The 25,482-nt window shown below is 41.0% G+C and overlaps 1 protein-coding gene across 1 annotated transcript in view; it reads left to right on the top strand.

Moving 5' to 3' along the window:
* Positions 1 to 8,353: 8,353 nt before the first annotated feature.
* The window catches only part of LOC311133981 (rho guanine nucleotide exchange factor 10-like protein), a gene marked incomplete at both ends in the record, with an annotated part of 141,111 nt that continues 123,982 nt past the window's right edge, over positions 8,354 to 25,482 (top strand). The window contains 12 exons of the mRNA XM_084167606.1: positions 8,354 to 8,660; positions 9,433 to 9,460; positions 12,328 to 12,503; positions 14,628 to 14,729; positions 14,995 to 15,125; positions 16,158 to 16,256; positions 17,115 to 17,223; positions 18,147 to 18,250; positions 18,674 to 18,751; positions 19,855 to 20,034; positions 21,059 to 21,175; positions 22,931 to 23,023. Coding sequence (XP_084023732.1) covers positions 8,354 to 8,660; positions 9,433 to 9,460; positions 12,328 to 12,503; positions 14,628 to 14,729; positions 14,995 to 15,125; positions 16,158 to 16,256; positions 17,115 to 17,223; positions 18,147 to 18,250; positions 18,674 to 18,751; positions 19,855 to 20,034; positions 21,059 to 21,175; positions 22,931 to 23,023 — 1,524 coding nt within the window. The remainder of the gene's footprint in view (positions 8,661 to 9,432; positions 9,461 to 12,327; positions 12,504 to 14,627; positions 14,730 to 14,994; positions 15,126 to 16,157; positions 16,257 to 17,114; positions 17,224 to 18,146; positions 18,251 to 18,673; positions 18,752 to 19,854; positions 20,035 to 21,058; positions 21,176 to 22,930; positions 23,024 to 25,482) is intronic.

Below are 25,482 nucleotides of genomic sequence, written 5' to 3'. Positions count from 1 at the left end.
GTATATTTGATTATGTGTATCCAGCCTGCAATTATGCTGTTTAATTGTACTCTCTAAGGGACTTTTGATCCAGGGGGTGTGCAGGGAGTGAGACCCAACCCTTAAGATCTCCTTGACACCACGACACCTTCCCCAAACATTACCACACCACGCCGGTGCTGCTGAACTCTTTATTTGGGTTAGGGTGTGTTTGTTTCATCTCAATTCTGCAAGCTATCCAATTTTCCTCAAGAATGGCTTTAGGACTTTGTTTCCTCTTGTCCTAGTCTCTTTTGACAGGCTGTCTAAAGGCTTTTGCATACCAAGTTTAGTTTTAAAATATATGTTGTACAAAGTATTTCAACATGAGGAGGGGGATTCCAGAGGTTTAGGAACCTAGTGAGGAACACAACAGCAACAAACTACACTGAGTGTACAAAACATTAAGAGCACCTGCTCTTTCCATGACATAGTCTGACCAGGTGAATCCAGGTGAAAGCTATGATCCCTTAGTGATGTCACCTGTTAAATCCACTTCAATCAGTGTAGATGAAGGGGAGGAGACAGGTTAAAGAAGGATTTATAAGCCTTGAGACAATTGAGACATGGATTGTGTATGTGTGCCATTCAGATGGTGAATGGGCAAGACAAAATATTTAAGTGCCTTTGAACGGGGTATGGTAGTACAGGGTTTCCCAAACTCTGTCCTGGTGCCCCCCTTGAGTGCACGTTTTGGTTTTTGCCATAGTACTACACAGCTGATTTCAAATAATCAAAGCTTGATAATGAGTTGGTTATTTGAATCATCCAGCCAACTTGACACAACTGTGGGAAGCATTGGCGTCAATATGGGCCAGCATCCCTGTAGAACGCTTTCAACACCTTGTAGAGTCCATGCCCCAACGAATTGAGGCTGTTCTGAGGGCAAAGGGGGGAGGTACAATTCAATATTACGAATGTGTGCCTAATGTTTTGTACACTGTATTTTCTGCTGGCAATGACAAGTGTGTTTTTTTATGCAAAAAGTGACATGAGCTCATTCATTTTCATTGCGCACCTTTTTTGTACCATAGTAGCTATAAGACATGCCAATGTCAAAGCATTTAATCAATATTTGTCAAAGATCTTAGGGGACGCTTGCTCGAAAGATCAGATCAATTACACCAACATAACTTATTATAAAACATTATTTTATCAGTCCTGCTTTTCCTCCTCTGGAAAAACCCTGGTGACTTTTCAGTTATACATGGTGGTAGACTACTAAAGTATTGAACTCCGAGAGGAGAGTGGTTGTCATAGATTTTATCCCACAGATCCTCCATTATACTGAGCAGAGCCTGGCTCTGACACATCACATACAGCTCAGCATGGCCGTGACCCTCTGACCTATGATCTAACTCCCAGACAGCCCAGCAGTTCAGTTATCAACGCAGAAACAATGCTTTCTGAGGGTGAACAGAGGTTTCTCCCCCTACAAAAGGGTCATTGTTTATTAGAGCAGTAAGTGCACCGGCTGGAGAAACTGGGTTTGTGGTACAGTGAAGGGGATAGAGTCCGAGTGGATATGCTTAGTATTACCGCTGAAGGATAGAGTATGCGAGTCTCAAACCTGGCCTACTTTGCCACTTGTCACGCGTAATATATTTCAAATTAAGTATCCATGTGCAATTCCAAGCCATCACCATGCCAACAACATTATAGTACCTCACTTCCCTAAAATTGACCTGATGAGGCTTGTAAAACTGTAATTGACATTCTTGAGTCAGACTTTGTATTCAGGGGAGGATTTGGACTGAAACTGAATTGTGCAATGATCTCCAAGTGGGCCAGCTCCAAACTTCTTTCCCGCGTAGCCGCCAATGGTCGGGTCCACCCCACTCTACCCTATGCTGTCATTCGCCAGAGGGCCGTGCAAACAGACCTATCATCACTTTCAGGGTATAGATATCTCCATTAATCTTTAGGTAAGCCCTTAATTATGCTAACAGCCTTTCTCAGCCATATGTGCTGCTTTTATACTGGAACTGTAATCCCCTCTCTGTTGCATGTCTCTCCCGCTGTAGTTCTGGGGGCAGCCATAATTCTGCCATGCTTAAAGTATTGGAGTTTTATATAATCCTGAGAAAGCAAACTGGTCAAAACAACCTGTTGCTAGTGACCCACATGCCGTAATGTAGGTAATAGAGCATACAGTGTTCACACAACACGACTATGAACAGACTTAATTTTAATTTTTTATTTTGATCAGATGATCGATTGCTATACTAAAAGGTCTTAGTGACCTACAGGTAACTGCCAAAATAAAGGAAACACTTGAGTAAATGAGGGATACAAAGTATATTGAAAGCAGGTGCTTCCACACAGGTGTGGTTCCTGAGTTAATTAAGCAATTAACATCCCATCATGCTTAGGGCCATGTTTAAAAATGCCCAGTTGCCCATTATTTTGGCTACCATGGTAGGTGATGGGCCGACACCAGAAACGGTGAAGTTGATCGATCTATGTCTAGGGAGGAGCAGATATTTTTTGTATATGACAATTAAATATTCTTATGATTACTGTAAAATTAGTTTACACCTTCAATTCCTACACATTTTCTCAGAAAAAGTATATTTCAACACTGTCTGCTCAGGCACATTTGCAAACGGCTAAACTTAGAACCAATCAGAACTCCCGTAAATACCCCTTGTGATGAAGGAAGCCAATGGCCTGCTTCTATCTAAGATGTAAATAGAGCCTATATTGGCGGGAACTGGAACACACTGTCGTACATGTCGATCCAGAGCATCTCAAACATGCTCAATGGGTGACATGTCTGGTGAGTATTCAGGCCATGGAAGAACTGGGACATTTTCAGCTTCCAGGAATTGTGTACAGATCCTTGCGACATGTGGCTGTGCATTATCCTGCTGAAACATGAGGTGATGGCGGCAGATGAATGGCACGACAATGGGCCTCGTGATCTCGTCATGGTATCTCTGTTCATTGAAATTGCCATCGATAAAATGCAATTGTGTTCGTTGTCCATAGCTTATGCTTGCCCATACCATAACCCCACTGCCAACCCCACCGGGCACTCTGTTCACAACGTTGACATCAGCAAACAGCTCACCTACTGCCTGGTACAGTTGAAACCGGGATTAATCCGTGAAGAGCAAACTTCTCCAGCGTGCCAGTGGCCATCGAAGTTGTGCATTTGCCCACTGAAGTCAGTTACGACGCTGAACTGCAGTCAGGTCAAGATCCTGGTGAGGACAACGAGCACGCAGATGAGCTTCCCTGAGATGGTTTCTGACAGTTTGTGCAGAAATTCTTCGGTTGTGCAAACCCACAGTTTCATCAGCTGTCCAAGTGGCACAATCCATATAAGTACTTAAAAGCTTTAGAATTTAGTAAATACAAATGTTGTCATTTATGTGGTAAAAACGACTGTCATTTAAAGGTGCGGTACACCAAAAAATGTATATACTTAATTGTATTGACAAATGTGATTCATTCATTGATCCTGAGATTGATCCTGAGACACAATACAAATAATATGGAATAAAGCCAGCATTAGCATTGCTGCTAGTGAAACAATGGAAGTGGTAGGGCCTATGGCAGAATGCTTCAAAAAACATGCCCAAGTCCTCAATCACTTCAAACCAAATGTTATAGGAACCCAAATACCATTAACAAATTACACATATAGAATATTGGAGGATATTCTAGGAATTTTTATATAACATTTCCTGTAGAATAACTATTTTTCAGAGAATGCATACCAATACAGCACTATGTGTACATTTAGAGGGTAGCTGGTTTCTGTATTACAGTTTTACCAAGTATTTATACCACTGACATACTTTTATGCACTATTTTGACTGCCACTAAGCTTATATGTCAGGTAATTTTATTTTTTTACACAGTCATACCTAGTTATAACCAGTAATAACCATAAGCGAGTACATAAGGTGCTTCATCTCTGCAGGTGATCTGTCTATCTGGTCAAAATCACGGATAAAGGTCCCCCTCGACCCTCCTAATATTATGTCTCCAGAGAAACCTGGATTCAAATAAATACTTTTTTAGATTTGCCCTAGAATAACTACTTTTTCTGAGAATAGACACCAATACAGCTCTCTATGTAGATTCGGAGTGTATCTGAGTTCTGCATTGCAGGTCTATCAAGTATTTATTCCAGTGGCAGACTTTGTATAGCATTGGCAGATTTGTGTATGCACAAAAATAAGGTAATTTTGGTTTTGTACACAGTCAAACGATAACTCACATAGAAAAGTACAATCTAAGCCGAGTACATGGGGTGCTATATTTTGGCAAATTATCTGTGTATCTGGTCAAAATCTCTGATACAGGTCCCTTCCACCCTCTGGTGGTATGGATAACTTGTAATTATATCTCCAGAGAAACCTAGATTAAAATAAAAGTCCTATTTATCAAATGATATACTATAATAGGTGGAATTACTATAGGCGGAATTAGGTGTTTTTGGTTGGGGTCAAAATGACCCCTAAGGACTTGAATTTTTAAAGTCAAAATTGAAACAAAAACACTAAACCAGGATTTACTGTATATTTGTTAAGAGCAAGTTGATTGACAAAGTCATGAAACATTTAAAGAATTGAATAAACCACATTTGGGCTATGATCAAAAGCATGCCTCTGGGGTCAAAATGACCCCAGTCGGTAGTATGAGGGTTAAGAAACTTTATGTTGGTGTTTCCTTTATTTTGGCAGTTACCTGTAGTTTTGCCTGTGAATCCAGGAATAGACTGTTTTCCCAAAAAATATCTTGCAGTTCTCTAAAAATTATTTAGAATTACAATGAATTTAAATGTAAACAGCATGAGCCTAATGTTTCACACCATTGTTTTCTCTGGAATTTAGATTGGAATAAAACTAAAACAAACTAAAATAATTTTTGAAATAGGGGGAAGCGGAGCCCATTCTAACATGATTCCATCTTTCAGTTTCATCCTGATAGTTCCCAGCACCCATACACAAACGAGAGATAATAGAGTCTTCTTCGACTATGTAAAGTTGAAACGACAATATCAGTCAATGAAAAAAGAGCACAAAGTAAATAGGCCTTACCAAAATGTTTGATCAACTATTTGAAAATGAGGTTGCACTTTACATGAACTGTCCTGAAATCTTTGTATTTTCCTGGTAGGGCAATTCCACGCTAATGTAATTGCGCTTAGACTCACTTTTCTCTTAAAATGTATGGAAAACAAAAACCATTGATTTTAAAGTTTAACAAACCTTACAACTCTATGCACAAGGACTACTTTTAACATTTAACACTGAACATTTTACAAAAACACATTTACTGGAAGAACTGTGCAGATGCAATGTTTGGTAAAAGAATGTCGGTAAATCTCCCTCAGTGTTTTATGTATCCACGTTTTTCAAAAAATCTGTTAAATATTGGCTCCGAATGTCTGCAGAAAGAATGGGGTGTCAGCTGTCACATGACACATTGACTATTTTGGTTATTGAACTACAGTAAGTGAAGTGGATTTACACCCCATAACGGAATTGCGGTAACAGAATTTCATCATGGGTCCCTGATCTGTAAAACACAGAAATGCATCATTATGGATATGAATGTCATTCTCTTCATGGGGATGTATCCTGAATAAGTACACAAAGGTACTCTACCGGTCAAAAGTTTTAGAACACCTACTCATTCAAGGGTTTTTCTTTTATTTTTACTGTTTTCTACATTGCAGAATGATAGTGAAGACATCAAAACTATTAAATAACACATATGGAATCATGTAGTAACCAAATAAGTGTTAAACAAATCAAATTGAGATTCTTCAAATAGCCACCCTTTGCCTTGATGACAGCTTTGCACACTTGGCATTCTCTCAACCAGATTCACCTGGAATGCTTTTCCAACAGTCTTGAAGGAGTTCCCACATATGCTGAGCACTTGTTGGCTGCTTTTCCTTCACGCTGCGGTCCGACTCATCCCAAACCATCACAATTTGGTTGAGGTCGGGGGATTGTGGAGGCCAGTTCATCTGATGCAGCACTCCATCACTCTCCTTCTTTGTCAAATAGCCCTTAGACAGCCTGGAGGTGTGTTGGGTCATTGTCCTGTTGAAAAACAAATGATAGTCCCACTAAGCCCAAACCAGATGGGATGGTGTATCGCTGCAGAATGCTGTGGTAGCCATGCTGGTGAAGTGTAAATCACAGACAGTGGCACCAGCAAAGCACCCCCACACCATAACACCTCCTCCTCCATGGTTTACGGTGGGAAATACACTTGCAGAGATAATCCGTTCACCCACACCGCATCTCACAAAGACACGGCGGTTGGAACCAAAAATATCAAATTTGGACTCATCAGACCAAAGGACAAATTTCCACCGGTCTAATGTCCATTGCTTGTGTTTCTTGGGCCAACCAAGTCTCTTCTTATTATTGGTGTCCGTTTAGTAGTGGTTTCTTTGCAGCAATTCGACCATGAAGGTATGATTCACACAGTCTCCTCTGAACAGTTGATGTTGAGATGTGTCTGTTACTTGAACTCTGTGAAGCATTTATTTGGGCTACAATTTCTGAGGCTGGTAACTCTAATGAACTCATCCTCTGCAGCAGAGGTAACTCTGGGTCTTCCATTCCTGTGGCGGTCCTCATGAGAGCCAGTTTCATCATAGCGCTTGATGGTTTTTGCGACTGCACTTGAAGAAACTTTCAAAGTTCCTGAAATGTTCCGTATTGACTGTCCTTCATGTCTTAAAGTAATGATGGACTGTCGTTTATCTTTGCTTATTTGAGCTGTTCTTGCTATAATATGGACTTGGTCTTTTACCAGATAGGGCTATCTTCTATATACCCCCCTACCTTGTCACAACACAACTGATTGGCTCAAACGCATTAAGAAGGAAATACATTGTTATTTCATAGTTTTGATGTCTTCACTATTATTCTACAATGTAGAAAATAGTAAAAATAAAGAAAAACCCTTGAATGAGTAGGTGATCTAAAACTTTTTACCGGTAGTGTATAAATATGCAATATCCTCCTTTGCATATTTGGGTATTATTCTACATACTGGCTATTATTTTAATGAGCTCTGCCTCCAAACAAGACCAAATTAGGTTGGTCCGGACTGGACCAATCTGAACCAATCATAGACGTCTATGTTTCCCAAGTTTGGACATCAAAGTACAGCACAATAGAGCTCAGTAGAGTACAGTACAGCACAGCACAGAACAGTAGAGTACAGTACAGTAAAGTAGAGTACAGTACAATACAGTACATTATAGTGTACTCAACTCTAGTGTGCTATACTGTGTACTGTACTGATCTGTGCTCTACTGTACTGTTCTGTGCTGTACTGTGCTGTCCAAACTTGTGAATCCAACTGTGGTTTGTAACTACTATGATTTCCCATTGTAGCCAATTTAATTGCAGAAATTCCGTTACTGATTTTTCTGAAATTCCTTTACCGATTTGGTAACGGAATTTCGAGTTTTAATCACTGAATAATTCATAAACAAAATTGCTCAGTAAAACACCTTAACTAATTGATACGCTCCCTCAACTTGAGACATCTGTGGCATTGTGTTGTGTGACAAAACTGCAAATTTTAGAGTGGCCTTTTATTGTCCTCAGCACAAAGTGCACCTGTGTAATGATCATGCTGTTTAATCAGCTTCTTGATATGCTGTACTTGCCAGGTGGATGGATTATCTTTGCAAAGGAGAAATGCTCACTAACAGGGATGTAAACTAATTTGTGCACAAAATCTGAGCAAAATAAGTTTTTTGTGTGTATGGAACATTTTCTGGGATCTTTTATTTCAGCTCATGAAACATGGGACTAACACTTTACATGTTGCGTAACATTTGCTATTAGTATATGTGTTGATATTAGTTGGCAGGGTTCTTTATTTCAATATTATTGTGTTTTTATGTATTTCTAATACCTTTTAAGACTTTTTCTGGTAGATGTTTTCTGAAACCCCTTTTCCATCTGTTTGACAAGAAATCAAAGTCTTTGCTTACACATAATCTTTAGGATGGAAAATATGCCTTAATGTAAAAAAAATCTAGACTCTTAGCTTTCATTTGACACCCAATTTGACATGCTCCTATGAACTTCACATGTTGGTGCTCATGGATCCTTTTACATGGAAATGACCGGTAGTTACATAGGTAGGTTAGTACACTTTATTAGTACTTACAACTATTATACCTTTTTGTGTTTTTTTTGTTGCACATTTTATTTTCTATATAAACAGTTTCTAAATTGTAGCTAATTTTGTGAATTCAGGTGTTGTCAGACAAGGAATATTATTTCAGTTTTATCTTCTTCAACATTTTCACTATCCCTTTGTCTCTGTTTTAGAGCTTATGTCCTCTGTGATGCCTCAGCAGCAACAGAGGGAGGAAGGGGAGGAGGAAGATGAAGAGCAAGGGGAGAAGTTTGAGTTTGACGACAGTGCTGATGAAGAGAAAGAGCCAGCGGATACTAAAGACCCTATCTCAGACTCTGTAAAAGCCAGTCAAAAATCAAACCAGTCATTTAAGGAGGCTACAAACCAACCACAGGACAACACACTAACACCCCCTGGACACTCACAACAGCACCTCAATGCAATGCCCCGTGCTGGTCAGGAGGACAACCCCTCCCAGGGACAATACTCCACAGCCTCTCCAGGTAAAGTGTTCTTTCTATTACAGCACATTGTGAGTGACTCTTCTCCACTGGTCTCATAAGGTGCTGTCAGTTCATAAAGTGATTTCTTAATAGCTTCAGACAGACAGGCATAAAGAGAGCCAGGTTAAACCTTGTTCTAATTGGATAAAGAGCAGTGAAACTCTTGTTATTAGTATAATATTGACTACCTGACTCAGTCATGCTGCCAAAAAAGCTCTGTTAATTACACTCCCAGCTAAAGAGGAAGATTTTAATCTATGGGAACTTCTGTCGGACAAAATGAAGCGACTAGTGCTTAATTAAAAGGCTTCTTACAAAGCCTACGTGTAGTACTGTAATCCGCTAAGTGGGTTGTGGAGCATTCCTCCGCCGCGCTGGGGAATTATGGGGTTGATGATGCTGTACAGTGAAAGCCTGTTACATAACCAGTGGCTGGTGAAGGAGACGTCATCAGGCAGGGACTCAGCCCTGCAGGCAAATGAGAGGGTTTACATTGTCTCTGTATAAATTAGATAATAGTTTTAATAGGGATATCTTTCATAAAAGCTGATATTCACACAGTGCCTATATACAACTAATATTAAGATTCCGATGGGCTGTTCACATTTTACATTTTGATAAAGTTTTGCTCATATTGAAACCTACTGAGATGAATTCTAAACGTTTTAACTGTCCTTACCATATGGTACACGTTGCACAAGTTACAGTAAAAGTAACATGACATTAGCATTTTTTAAACATTTTTTTTCTTGGCTCTAATGTCTCCCCACAGATGTTCCAGTTAGCGACCCACCCAGGCGGTAAGAGACGCTCTGCTTTTTATATGCTATCACAGTATGTGGGAATCGGTATTACATCCTTACAGCCCGTGTGGTTTGGTCTCGTAAGAGGAAACATCTGTATTCATTAGGTTATCAATATATTTGCATAACACACAATCAGATACAACTCTATATGTCATAGAGAAAGTGTGTGTCAAAGTTAAAATGTAGGACTGATATGTTTGGAAAAGGAAGTCAAAGGAGGCGGCCCATCTGTGACTGAGGTTATGTGGGAAAAAAACTCTAACATACTGAATCAGTAGCCTAAACAGGTAGTCTGTAGTCTGCAGGTTATAGCAGTTTGCAGTATAAAAGTTCTATATGAGTTAGGGGGTTCACTAGAATGTACACTAGAAACATGTTATCAACCAGTGTACTGTATCACCCTCTTCATTTGTGATCTCCTACCTTGGTGGTGCCCACTGGTCCTGGTTAGGTCCCAGCATGATGATGTGCTGGGAAACCTGTGCTGATCGGAGAGCCAGGGCCGGCCATTCATGTGGGCTTTCATGAGATAAAAAAGAGGGGTGTCTGAGTGACTGTGATAAAGTCTGTCTGTGTCTGTGTGTTTGAATAGGGTTGGATTGTGAGAGAAGGAACTGTAAGGTCTCTGCAATTTCTGCTGAGTACACCGTTCCACTGTGGGTCAATATTCTCCCTTTCCTAGTGGAGATATCAATAGCTTTTTCCGCCATCAAGGTGTGAGGTGTGTGTCAGAGCATTTGCACTGTGTGTCTGTTTCAGCTAAGATTAAGATATATTTGCATCACAAATAATACTTTATAATAGAAACATTGTTGCAGAACATGCATAAAATGTCTACAGGTCTACTTAGCCAAAAATCCAGGAAAGCAGTGGTATTTGGCAGATACCTTTCATTAAGTGAGACCCTTAAGATGAAAAGTCCTAGACAAAGGTCACCATGACAACTTGACACCTGACATTTATATGGCTCTCTTATGTTCAGTTGAGCTGTAACCTTAAAGGGGAACACATTTAACACTCCACCTAAGCAACCCCACTTTACAACACTCCTTTTTCTTCATCTGCGTTCCACCCTTCCTCTCCTGAGTGGTAGATCTGCAAGCTGGGTTTGTAAGCTGTTAAAGTAAACAATGTCACAGTAGACACATACTGTATGCAGACCTGTGTACAATGCTTTATGACTGACCGGGTGCACACTGCAGACGCAAGATGCAGTTGCAATAGTAGGTGGTGTGTTGTTAGGTTAGACTCATCAGCATGGTCACCACTGTTCCCCAGAGAGACAGTTGGAAAGCCATGTAAACAACGCTCTCTGGGCTGACAGTGCTGTAGCTGGAGGGAGTTGAAACAGATCTTAGACAGTAAAGGCATTGCATTCAGGCTGCTCAGTGCTCACACTGTGCTTTGCCTCAGGCTATTCTATTTGCATTTAAAAAACGTTCCCTGCTCCTCTGTTCTCTCCTACAGGCATTTGACTCACAGGGACTTATATAGACAAGTGAAGGGTATAGGCCTACAAAGATGAACCATAAAATATATACTCCTCCAACATTGAAATAATGTTATTGTTCTCACAAAATGTCTTGTTAAATCCCCCTGTGAAACCACAGTTATGGGAAATGCATGTTTTCTGTTCTTTATTAATCTTACAGAACAGAAATGGTTTATTCTGCTTCATGTTGAGGCTTTGTTGTGTTATTAATATGTCTGATCATTGTTTTCTAAGAAATCATTTTAGAAAGCTCTTAGTTGTAGAAAACCCCTTGAGTAGACATTACTCTTTAAAACTGCTATTATTAGCTGTAATATGATGAGTTGTCATCACAAGCCCTGTGTGCTGCTTTCTGACTGATTCTGTCTGGTGTCTTTGCGGAGCCAATGAAGGTGAAGATTTGCAACTTTTATTTGTGGACATTACAACGGAGTGGATTTCAAGTTTGAACATTACTCAAACAAGCATTAGCTAACGCCTTTATTGCTGTCTTGCCAATTGGTCAGCAGGCTGCTCGCAAGCTATTTGGCTGCTAAATATTTCCTACACAACTTATCTGCGTGGTTATGTAAGGACTGCGGTGTGTCAGGCATGTCTGGAGCAGGGGAGAGTTACACTATCTCGCTGACTGATTGATTTACTGGTTGTTGGCATAGCCGAGATGGATGGTGGTAGGGATGCATTTAATGAGATAGGTCTGGGATGGAGGAGAAACCAATCTGTATAATGTGGGACTGCTGTAAATCTGACTGGTGGCTCGAAAACATAAGCAAGTGGTAGCTCTTTACAGAATACCGACAAGATCAGTATTATTAGGAGTTGTCTCAAAGGCAATAGTACATGCTAGTCATTATTATGGTCAGGCTTTAGATATGGCTGGCGATCAAGGGCTATAGTTTAGGGGGAACATTCATAGCTCACAGTTAATATAACAAGCTGGAGGTAAGGTCACATTATCATATTCATGGTCTCACATGAGTTACTTTTTTTTTGTTGACATTTTAGTGATTCAGCAGACGCTCTTATCCAGAGCGACTTACAGTTAGTGAGTGCATACATTTTCATACTGAGTTCACCTGGATCAGAGGACTCTCCACCCCTCACAACAGCAGTTAGCAGAATCATCACACCACAGTGAATAGGACTGACCAACCTAGCAGAACTGAGCTGCACTAGGAACATATGGGCTGTGCCAGGTTTAATGGGAGTGTTAGCGTGCTGGGATGGCAGTGCTTCAGACCTTTTGCCCCCGGCTACTCCACCTCTCCTCTTCTCCTCCTCCACACTGCACTTACTTTGTAATGAGCCACACAGCACCCAGCCTAGAGTGGTCATAACTGCTCTCACTACTCTGTCTGGTATGTTCCAGGGTCTCTAGCCCCGTCGAGCTGGTTGAGCCCAATGCCGCAGAACCCTCCTTGGGAGAGCAGGCCCAGGGAGGTTCTGGTCCTGGAGAGGCGTTACCTGTGGAGAAGCAGACTGACTCGGAGGACCATAGTGTGGAGACGGCCAAGGAGAGCTCCAGCCTGAGGGAACACTCTGAAGGTACACAACAGCATAGTGCAGAGATACATGAAACATGATATAGACAGACATGAGCAAGCTTACATCAATTACAGTATAGCCTTCATAACTTTCACCACAAGGCTTGTTGTCGGTAGCATTGCATATTTGTTGACATTGTTTTACAGTAATAATATAAAAACTGTATTGGCCTGTAATCTTCTGTAACCTTCATGGAGGGCAACAGCTAATACATACTCTCTCCCTCCCATGATTTGATTTACACCTTGACATGAATTAAATTAATTCAGGATGAGGATCAATAGTGGACTATTAGTCTATTTCCACCAAGGGAAATTGCTCTTGGATTTTGACTCAGTCAGCAATGCTGACATTAGGCTTTTTGAAGGAGGTCCACTCAAAGACTGTTTGGAGCCTGACTAATCCACACCTTGCTCCATTATTTCACCTTTCTCATTAGTTCTCTTTCACATATGTCCTTTACTGTTTTTGTCAATATTGTTGAGGTTTATAATGATCATTTTGGTGTAAAATTTTTGTCTTCATGCATTGATAGTATGTCAAAATTGTATTCTACAAAGTGTACCTCAGTTTTCTGATTAGTTAGGGTGTTCTTATTGTGACATAATTGGTACCATGGGTGGTTGTGTTTTCAATGTCTTAAGTACTGGCACTATTGTGGGATTAATTAGCTATTTCCTGTTTATAGCCAACAACCAATAGCACTATACCTCTCTGTTCAAGCTTGTGAACTTTCCTGTAGCTGATACAAATATAGTCAACAAATGGGCTTTGATGACACTCTGTGACATTTTAGTCATACTTCTAACAGTATTGCTTTGCTGTGTTGCTATCACTACTGGATTACTACAGTATAGGAGCTTTGTAACTGATTAAAAGAGTCTGGTAACTGTAATCTGTAATTGCGTTTAATACCAGCATTAGATTTGCTTCAGGTCCTAACTTTAAGACCCGCCTGAGTCTTGGGTCCTAATCCCAACACTACCCTAATTCTAGGATTTTACAAATGTGACTTTGAACACATTCATCATAGACAAACTGAAGAAAGCAACGTTATACTGTGCTAAAAAGTTATTCAGCAAACCAAGATGAAAAATGCCTGAGTTGTGTTGCCTTCTGGGATTGTTGGGGGAACTTGAAGAAACACACCCAGACTGTTTGAAATAATGAGCACTGTTCCCAGAGTCAGTTACTTTCCAGATCTACAGATAGTCAGGCTGATGGCCAAGATAAAGTTATTCCCTTTTCATTCTGTACACATTCTTCACAGAGAGTGTTGCTCAGTTAGTCACTAATGTAGTAGAAGAACACTGTGTCTCTCTCTTGGATTGTGTCCCAGGTTATTTAGAACCTTAAAGCAGCGTCGGCTAATACATGTCAGAATCTACATCTCTCATCAGATTAATTGAATCCAGTGATTATTTGGGGTTTATAAAGAACCGTTCCAGACAAATCACAATTTAAAAGCGAATCAATAAATCCCATAAACTAAATTAGGCTGAAACACTCTCAAAGCAGTTAATGACAAATCCTGCGGACCGTGGAGATAGATGGGGTCGATACATTACAAACAAGGTGGATATCGTCATGCTGACACAATTCCACAGCACAACCCCACACTCTTAAAACCTTAAAGAGTTCTTCGGCTGTCCCCATAGGAGAACCCTTTTGAAGAACCCGTTTTTAGTTGCAGGTAGAACCCTATTGGGTTCCATGTAGAATCCATTCTACAGATGGTTCTACATGGAACCCAAAAGGGTTCTACCTTGAACCAAATAGGGTTCTCCTATGGGGACATTTTTTCTAATAGTGCACACCTAGCACACATAACAGCAACACACAAGGCCTATCTCCCTTCTAAGTCCCTGCTAATAAAATCATAGGTATTTGATGTTTGAAATAAATCAGAACTGATCAAATACGATTGCATAAATGTACATTTACAGAATATACAGTCTGTCACAGAAATGATGGTATAAGCAAATGCATGTATGGGGGCAAAATGCAGTGTGCAAGAAAGACTCTTGAAGTTTGGATGCTTTGCCAGATTACCGGTGCGAGGCCCTCCTCTTGGCTCTATGGTTTGGGGTTGTGACTGTGAGTGGTCTTTACTGTCTTCCCCAGAAGGTGTGGCTGATGCTGAGGCTGATGCAGAGCCCCTGACAGGGATCCTAAGGGTGATCTATGATGACGTGCCCTGTGAGGGACCACTCTCTCCTGACGAAGGTGAGTTCATGTGCAAAGGCCGGGTCTGGGGCCACTGACTTCTTTTATTGAATGTCTCCCTTGTCTGATACTGCACCATCAGATCAATGGACATCAGGCTTGGGTTAAAATGTCATTTGGTTCCTTTTAAAAAACTTTACTTGTGCTTGATGAAGCTTGAGGGTCTGCTGTCTAACAATGCACATCAGTATTTATGCTGTGTTGATGTCAGCACATCTCTCTCTGTGTGTGTGTGTGTGTGTGTGTGTGTGTGTGTGTGTGTCAGGGGACATGATCTATGAGGATGTGCACAGAGAAGAAGTGCCACAGGGTGCAGGCAACGATTGGAGCTCCGGTGAGTTTGAGAGTTACGAAGAGCAGTCGGATACCGAGAGCAAACTACCAACCCGCAGCAAGGTAGGAGAGATGATATTCGATTTGTATACCTACAGTATGCCTGTCTGTTTGTCTGTCTGTCTGTTTGTTTTTGTGTTTTTGTGTTCAATGCATAAGACATGACTCAAAGATAATATTTCACGTAATGCTACTGCTCCTCCACTGCATGCTTTTTTATTCATGTGAGAAACTGGTGGGGAAAATACAAAGAACATGGAAAATGTATCAACCCTGTCTGGGTGGGTTGTATCTCGCTTTGTGGACTGAGAATAAACAAGCTCACTTGTCACTTGAAAGGCACCAATGCCATGACACTATCTAGGTGCTGTATGTTATAACGTTTAAATATACAATCTATGGTTATAACCATACAGTAGGTGCCTGTAGCCTCTCTCTCTTCCACATGGGGGCAGTATTTACTCATTGACGTTGCGCTTTATTCTATTTGGTCAGACTTGGTCCAGTCTCATCCCTGTTGCATGTATATCTGTAGAGTACGCTATAGGGAAGCTTTGCCAAAACATATTTGACTGAGCTAGTGCTATTGGTACATAGATGTAGAAAATATGCCCTTAAATATTTTCTCATATTTTTTGTATTGTAGACGCTGATACCACTTAATTTAATAATATTCTAATATTGTATGAAATGTTATCCTCTCAGAACAGAGGGGAGCGATGACCTGCTTGTTATGAACAATTGCTTGTTATGTTTGGGCAGTAACGATGGAGGCATTACTGTAATAAATATCACAGCAGGAGTGTGCCTCACACCTCCCCTCCTGCACAACCCTCCCTTCATCAAGATCAGTGCTATTAGTCTCGGCTGACATTACCCTATGACCAGTGCAGTACTCTACATTTCCGCTCTCCATACATGTGATTTAATGCTGTTGTTGCCTTGCTTGTTTTGACTTGATAATTTCCCCTCCATTTTCCGCTGTCTAATCTTCCCTTCTTCATCCCTATACCCTGCTGTGTGGTTAAATGCGACCTGCCCTGACATGCCCCACACCCCACTGCCTTGACACCTGTGGCGTTCCCCATACTGTAGCAGTACTCTCCTGACATACATCGACTGAGGGACCGTTGTGCCAGGACCAAACGTGAAATAGTCATGAGGCTGGGTGGCAAAAACAACTATGACACCAAGGTATATCACTGGCAGTAAGAGAACACAGCATGACACCAAGGTATATCACTGGCAGTAGGAGAACACAACATGACACCAAGGTATATCACTGGCAGTAAGAGAACACAGCATGACACCAAGGTATATCACTGGCAGTAGGAGAACACAACATGACACCAAGGTATATCACTGGCAGTAAGAGATCACAACATGACACCAAGGTATATCACTGGCAGTAAGAGAACACATGACACCAAGGTATATCACTGCATATGATGTGCATTTTAACTGATTTAGATATTCATATGATTAACTTTCTTTACCATCCCCCCTTGTGCTTCTGTGCTATCCTCCAGACTGTTGCTCTCATGAGAGATGTGTCTCTCTCCTTCTAGTTTAGTATCAGTTATGGGGACACATGAATAAGTAAAACACATTTGCATCAATAAACACGTTGCCAGTTGCTCCCAGTTGATAACCTAGTTTTTATCATTTAAAAATAGTGGCATCATTTAAAAATACTATCACCATGTGTGTATTCTGGGTCCGTGAGCTTAACCTGACTCTGCAGGGCTTCATTGATGCTCAGAGTGGGGTTTGTGGTTAGCAGAATGTAGCCACACCGAGCATAACTCCACTACCTCCCCACAACTACAGCCCAGTCTGCTACCATAATCTCACTATGATCTCCTCATAGACTTCCTGATTAGAGACTAGACCAACTGAGAAGCGCAGATGTCGGGATTCATGGCTTGATGCACCTAGTGCCCCATCTCTCTCTCTCTCTCTCTCTCTCTCTCCTTGTGGATTACTGTGCAGTGTTTCCTGGCTCCACTCTCCTTCTCCTCGTGGACTAACTCTTCTGGCCTTTTGAACCAGGTTCATCAGCTAATGAAGGCCGCCAGGAGTGGGACCAAGGATGGACTGGACAAGACCAAAATAGCCTTTATGCGGAAAGTCTCCTTCCTGCACAAGAAGGACCACTCAGGTAATCTGAGAAAAGGTTATTCAAACTGACTGTTTGCCAAATGACTGTGTCAGATAAAAGTTTCCCTCTTATAGCAAAATGTGTGAATTTGTAGTGAATTGAGAGTTTCTGTGGAAGATAGGAGTTCACATACATTTCAGTCGCCTCTTTTGAATTAAGCTGCGGATGAAAACTTGTGTGATGCTAGCTGGGCCAAAAGTAATGTTAAGGCAGATAGGGGAGAAAGCTTCCCATTGCATTTCCAATCCCAGCTTTAAAATAGAAAAGACTCCTGGAAAAATTATCTAAATGATGTAAGTTGTTTCAAACGAAACAGCCGGGATAAGTCGAGCTGGCTCGCTCCCATTAAAGACAGATGTTGTGGCCAACTGAAGGTTTTGATGTGTAGGAGAGCAGTGTAGGAAGCCTCGTTGCACAATGGAACCAGATTACCATCCATTAATGGAGTGTTGAGCAGCTCCAGAAACCACAGAAAACGGAGCCACGACTCAAACAAATCTTCAAACAAACAGGCCAGTGGTTCTATTTTTAGCTGTTGATCAGGGGGAATCTATGCAGCATTTTATATTTCTGAAACTGAGACACTGTTATCGTTCCAAAATCATTCATTGGAATAGTGCTGGCTGGCGAAAAGCTGTTTTAGTATCTATGTCTGTATGGTTGCAGGGAATTTGTTGAGTGCCTTTTGAACACCTTCGTACTCACGCTGAGAAGTGTGAGTGTTTGAATGCGTTTTTGAAAACGTACTGTCTGTTCGCCTCTTTACTTCTACTGAGATACAGTATTGTTTAAAATGTATTTTTCCCTCCTGAGTTTTTCTTGCAGAGTGCTAATCTCTTCATGTTTTAGAGGTAATACATTTGGAGTGTGGCTCCAGTTGAGATATGAAAGCTTTAAATGTGCCTGTATGTGCCCCTGTGCAGAGGATGTGGAGGATGATGCAGGGTACCTGGATGTGGCTGTGTCAGATGTGAAACATCCTTCTGCACAGCTGAGCCCTATGCCTGAGGGACTGAGCAGCCAGCAGGTGTGTATGTGTGTATAACAGATGTTTGTTTGTCTCTGTGTGTGTGTGTGTCTGTCAGAGTATTCTGTGAATCTCTAGGGTCATGTTATATGCATGCAATGATGCAAACATTATTTTTCTATTGCCAACACTGACTCTGTAGTGCGATTGGGAGGAATATGTCTGCTACAGTTAAGTACAGTGCTACTCATTTCAAGGGAAACCTCAAGGTAAATCCGGGCCTCATGCAAACAAGGCTACTCCACCCAAACTCTCTTACCCCATTACAATCACACACACACACACAGGCATAGTACTATCAAACAACCTGTCACACACAATTGAGGCTGTACGGCATACAATTAACTCCCATCATGCCCTTTTCTGTGTGTGACCTTTGACCTCTGACCTGTATGTTTCCCGATTGGCTTCTTCTGTCCTCAGGTGGTCAGACGCCACATCCTGGGCTCCATCATTCAGAGTGAGCGCAGTTATCTTGAGTCCCTCAGGAGAATCCTTGAGGTGAGTACTTTTCTCCCTGCCCCACCCCACCCCACCCCACCACAACCCTCCACTCCACCCTACCCTTACTCTGACAGATGTAATCCGTTAATATTTTCAGCATTTAGAAATGAGGCTGAAAAGGAAACTGGAGATATTTATCAAATTACCAGGCTTGCTACGCATAAATAATCATGATGGAACAGATTCCTTTTACATCTGTGGTGCCCCACTGATGCTAATAGAGAGATTCTCTCTCTGTTAGGTTTTCACAGAATCACAGCATGGGTTTCACTCTTTTCTCTGTTGTATCTCTTTTTCTGTGGTGGAGAGAGAATAATTCGTTATCTCTCCTATTAGATGACGAGTGACACACCTGCTGAAATGGGATCAGGCATGATCAATGAGAGGGTTGTTCTGCAAAATGTTTTCTGTCAAGATATGATGTACTACCTTTGTTGTGGCATGAGATGATTGTGTTTGATAATTTGGGATGTTTAGCCTTTTTTTGTGATTTTGCGTACCATTCAAGTCCAAACTCACATAAAAAAAGAATAAAAAAAGCCATGAGCACAAATATTAGACATTTAAGAACTGCGACTTCAGTCCTGTAATATCAGAAATTGCCTGTGTTATGCCCCATATCCATATTCCACCTGTCGATAATTCATTTGCTGTGGAGGATTTATGGTTGGGCAGGGGAGGCTTGTAAAAGCAGCACTAGTCTATCATCTATTGTTGTTTCCAAGCATTGACTTTCATTGCTGATTTTCTGCTGACTGCATCTGACAGTTTCTGATTGTACAGGCTACATTAGCCATACTTAAATGACTCTCACCTTAAAATACACTGCAGTCACATGTTTTACACAGTTGACTAGTTTTTATACTGTTCAGCATCTTGACTAATTGCAATTGCTTATAAGATTGTTACTAACTGACGATTCCATCAATGTGCCTTTCAGTAAGGGTCCAAGGCACGCGTGATGCTGCTGTTGTATCTGTTGAGAGATGTTGCTATTGATGTGTTGCTTTTTATGATCAGGGCCTACCTGTGTGTTTTATATTGTTCTCTACCGTAAAGCACACCTAATCCAAGTTAACCTGTGTATACTATTTCCCCAGGAGTACCAGAGGCCCTTGCTGGAGGCAGACCCACGCATCCTGAGCCCACGGAAGATCCGGCCTGTATTTTACCGTCTACGGGAGATCACTCAGTGTCACTCCATGTTCCAGATTGCACTGGCGTCACGTGTGGCTGAGTGGGACAGCAGTGAGAAGATTGGGGACCTATTTGTAGCCTCGGTTAGTGTGTGTGTGTGTGTGTGTGTGTGTGTGTGTGTGTGTGTGTGTGTGTGTGTGTGTGTGTGTGTGAGAAAGAGAGAAAGGTGTCCGTTTTCCCATAGGGCATTAGAAGACAATTTCCACAGACACAGTTATGATGAGCAGCACTTAAAATTGAGCAAACAAGACTAACTTCAAACATGGAGACAATTACAGCTAAGATGAATATCTCTTCTGCAGCAAATACAATCAGAATATGTGTGCTTATAGCATTGGCATAGGACTATTGGACTAATGTATGAGTGTGCTGCTGTGACCCTCTGCAATGTGCTCATCCAGAAGGCTTGCTCATTATTTACCTATCAAAGACACCATTTTGATCCCCTGCCCTCCTTCTGACCTTGTTTATTGTGATGTTCCATTGATATCCTGACACCAGCCAAATGGGCCTGTTTTGAGAGGTAGGAGAGAGGACTCAACACTCCTCATTAATTTCTCTTTTTCATCTGACAGTGTATTTGTCACCCAGCTGTTAATGTTTTATGCTATTAGTAGGTCTCATACTATCTGTGTGTTGTTTGTGGCTGGCTTGCAGAGAAGATGAAAGAGAGGGTTCATTTCTATGTGAGACTGGCTAATTTCCTAGCTACCGCTCCTCCATCTACTGCTGCCGTTAGCAGCCTGCTTTGTGTTTAATCAAACGAGAGCGAATGACTGTGTGCCGTCGCAGCAGGATTGTGGATTGTGAAGGGTGTTTGTTGGTCTCCTGGATGGTAAACAGATCAGGGTCTGAAATATCACACTTAGATGGCCATTGTCTACCCTTTTCTACCCTTCCATCCATGAATAGGATTGTTAGATGAGCTGTGGAGCTATTGACTTTCTAGGAACTTAATGTTGTCAGATGCTTTTACAAATAAATAACCAAGCATGACTAGTTCCTGAATGAATTTGTTCCATGAAAAACCCAACAGATTCCTGATGTGAAATCCAAGGGTTGTTTCTCTTGCATTTCCCATAACCCCACCTTTCTGTGTTTCTACAGTTTTCCAAGTCGATGGTGCTAGATGTTTACAGCGACTATGTCAATAACTTCACCAATGCCATGGCCCTTATTAAAAAGGCATGCATGTCCAAACCAGCTTTCCTGGAATTCTTAAAGGTGAGTTACAAAGTAGACCTGTCCATGTTTTTTTCTTCACCAATAAACTCTGTTGTTCTTTCAATACACTCTAACCCACGGTCACTTTCGACCTTCATGTACTATTTCATTTGGCCCTCTAAATATACTATATTCTACTGGTGTCTTGATACTTGGTTAACCCATCAGAGTCTAAGCCCTGTCTAAGCCGGGAATTTTATGAACAATTTTTTGGGCCTTACTGCTATTAGCCCATACAAACGCATTGAATAACAGATTCACTACATGGAACAACAGATAGTCCCAAAAACATATCAAAAGGAAGTTTGTTCTGAAGTGTCTCTCCTATATCTGATTATCTATGCATAGTCACTTTACTCCTACCAACATGTACAAATTACCTTGACTAACCTGTACCCCCGCACATTGACTCGGTACTGGTCCCCCCTGTATATAGCCTCGTTATTGTTATTTTATTGTGTTACTTTTTATTTTTTTTACTTTAGTTTATTTAGTAAATATTTTCTTAACTCTTTCTTGAACTGCATTGTTGGTTAAGGGCTTGTAAGTAAGCATTTCACAGTAAGTTCTACACCTGTTGTGTTCGGCGCATTTGACAAATAACATTTGATTTGATATAAGAAAGATCAGGACACATTATTTTACTTGTTTTTACATGTATTTAACTCCATATTTTTGGCATTAAACAGTCTCCATATATACTTCCATTCATTTTTTCAACTGGTACCAGGGGACCTTCAGACAAGTCTTGTGAGGCCTGTGGGCGTCCTAGAGCATGTATATGTTAATTAGAGTCTCACCTTTGCACAGAGAGGTCATATTAGTGTGTAGCCCAAACGGTTCGAATGCTACAGACAGAAGTTGGCAGATCGGCTGTACCGACTTCAGACCAGTCTACTGACACTTGTGGAGGTCGTAGTGCAAAACGGAGAACACCATCGTGTTCGTGAGAGTCTTTCCATAGATTGATTTTTTGGGGGATGTTTTTATTATGCTAATTACATTTATGCGGGGGCGCGGACATCAACCTTAGGGGGTTAAAAGTGTAGTTGCTTTATTCAAATATTTCAAGTTGGCCTGGTTGGGTTTACTTGTTGCGATACACTGCACTAATCACCAATAATTTCTATATTGCACCAATTAGCAAATCTCACATACTGTAGAGCAGTGGTTCCCAAACTGTGGGGTGTCAGGGGGGGGCGCGTATATTTAAGGAACTCAATCCAGCTTCAATTTACTCTTGAAAGTCGTAATAGTAGAATGCACAAGGTGCAATTTTGAAATGTTGTAGTAATGTTAGAATCACTCAAATTTCACATTAATACACATTAGACATGGCAAAATGTATAGAATTGCAAGAACATTCGCTTTAAAACTGCAAAAACATTTCTGCACCCCATGACAAAATGTGTAGAATTGCAGGAAATAAGCTTTACACCTGCAACATTTTCTCTCCACCAACATGAGGGGTTTGAACAGTTTGTTTCATGAACATTGCTTGTGCCCATAGAAATAGGCATGGCATGTGAACACCTCCACTTCCCAATTCTCTAATGACCAGCACAGAAACCAGAGTCTGTTTTTCCACACCTTACTGACCTAAACCCACTCCTACTCCCACACTCATGCACTCTCCATATCTTGTCCTCTGAATAAGAGGTGTCTAGAGGGGTCTTTCTTTCTGTGTATTTGCTTATCTCCTGACTGTACTATGCTATGCTGTTTATCTAAAACTTCTTATCCTGTGTTGTGTAGAAGAAGCAGGCGTCCAGTGTTGACCGGATCACCTTGTACGGCCTCATGGTGAAGCCCATCCAGCGCTTTCCCCAGTTCATCCTTTTACTGCAGGTATACACTACCAGTCAAAGGTTTGGACACACCTACTCATTCAAGGGTTTTTCTTTTAATAATAATAATAATGATAATATGCCATTTAGCAGACGCTTTTATCCAAAGCGACCTACAGTCATGCGTGCATACATGTTTTTTTTTTGTGTGTATGGGTGGTCCCGGGGATCGAACCCACTACCTTGGCGTTACAAGCGCCGTGCTCTACCGCTCTACATTGTAGAATAACAGTGAAGATATCAAAACTATGAAATAACACATATGGAATCATGTAGTAACCAAAACAGTGCTCAACAAATCTAAATATATTTTATATTTTATATTCTTCAAAGTATCCACCATTTGCCTTGATGACAGCTTTGCACACTCTTGGCATTCTCTCAACTAGCTTCACCTAGAATGCTTTTCCAACAGTCTTGAAGGAGTTCCCACATATGCTGAGCACTTGTTGGCTGCTTTTCCTTCACTATGCGGTCCAACACATCCCAAACCATCTCAATTGGGTTGAGGTTGGGTGACTGTGGAGGCTTGGTCATCTGATGCAGCACTCAATCAAATCAAATCAAATCAAATTTTATTGGCCACATGCGCCGAATACAACAGGTGAACATACATTACAGTGAAATGCTTACTTACAGCCCTTAACCAACAGTGCATTTATTTTTAATAAAAAAGTAAAATAAAACAACAACAAAAAAGTGTTGAGAAAAAAAGAGCAGAAGTAAAATAAAATTACTGTAGGGAGGCTATATATACAGGGGGGTACCGGTGCAGAGTCAATGTGCGGGGGCACTGGCTAGTTGAGGTAGTTGAAGTAATATGTACACAGTACTCAATCACTCTCCTTCTTCATCAAATAGCCCTTACACAGCCTGGAGGTGTGTTTTGGGTCATTGTCCTGTTGAAAAACAAATGATAGTCCCACTAAGCGCAAACCAGATGGGATGGTGTATCGCTGCAGAATGCTGTGGTAGCCATGCTGGTTAAGTGTGCCTTGAATTCTAAATAAATCACAGACAGTGTCACCAGCAAAGCACCCCCACACCATCACACCTCCTCCTCCATGCTTCACATTGGGAACCACACATGCAGAGATCATCCATTCACCTACTCTGCGTCTCACAAAGACACGGCGGTTGGAACCAAAAATATCAAATTTGGACTCATCAGACCAAAGGACACATTTTCACCGGTCTAATGTCCATTGCTCGTGTTTCTTGGCCCAAGCAAGTCTCTTCTTATTATTGGTGTCCTTTAGTAGTGGTTTCTTTGCAGCAATTCGACCATGAAGGCCAGATTCACGCAGTCTCCTCTGAACAGTTGATGTTGAGATGTGTCTGTTACTTGAACTATGTGAAGCATTTATTTGGGCTGCAATTTCTGAGGCTGGTAACTCTAATGAACTTATCCTCTGCAGCAGAGGTAACTCTGGGTCTTCCATTCATGAGAGCCAGTTTCATCATAGTGCTTGATGGGTTTTGCGACTGCACTTGAAGAAACTTTCAAAGTTCCTGAAATGTTCCGTATTGACTGACCTTCATGTCTTAAAGTAATGATGGACTGTCGTTTATCTTTGCTTATTTGAGCTGTTCTTGCTATAATATGGACTTGGTCTTTTACCAAACAGGGCTATCTTCTGTATACCACCCCTACCTTGTCACAACACAACTGATTGGCTCAAACTCATTAAGAAGGAAATAAATTCCACAAATTAACTTTTAAGAAGGCACACCTGTTAATTGAAATGCATTCCAGGTGACTACCTCATGAAGCTGGTTGAAAGAATGCCAAGACTGTGCGAAGCTGTCGTCAAGGCAAAGGGTGGCTACTGTGAAGAATCTCAAATATAAAATATATTTTGATTGGTTTAACACTTTTTTGGTTACTACATGATTCCATATGTGTTATTTCATAGTTTTGATGTCTTCACTATTATTCTACAATGTAGAAAATAGTCAAAATAAAGAAAAACCCTTGAATGAGTAGGTGTGTCCAAACTTTTGACTGGTAGTGTCTGCCTTTACCAGCACCTTCACTGCTAACATTGATATGATAATGTCACATGAGAAAACCTAACAGATAAACAATCTGAGATTAACACCACACAATGTTTTATGGATTTAATCAACAGATTAACACGTGCCATGATACATTGAGCCGTTGAAAACGACTACATTCATGAGATACAGTATAACACCAGGAATAGCTCTACCTAGCTAATCTAACCATATTAGCTTTTCATGCAGTAGGCTTCTTTGTCTTCCTTTACTTTTCCTGTCTCAACATTGTGTGTGAAAAGATTTTGATTTGAACTTGAATACTGGAACTGCAGTACCTCATTCTATCCATTAGAAGGGGTTGATTATCCATGACTTCAAAAGATAAGTTATGAATGTGAATGAGGCGATTCCCTCTTGCCTCAAACTCAGCACCCTGGAGAGGGAGTGTCTGTGTTAAAT

The sequence above is a fragment of the Coregonus lavaretus genome (genome assembly GCF_964263955.1).
Source record: "Coregonus lavaretus genome assembly, chromosome: 8".
Lineage (NCBI taxonomy): Eukaryota > Metazoa > Chordata > Actinopteri > Salmoniformes > Salmonidae > Coregonus > Coregonus lavaretus.
The sequence above is the reverse complement of the archived record's forward strand: the minus strand, read 5'-3'. Positions and strand labels throughout refer to the sequence as shown.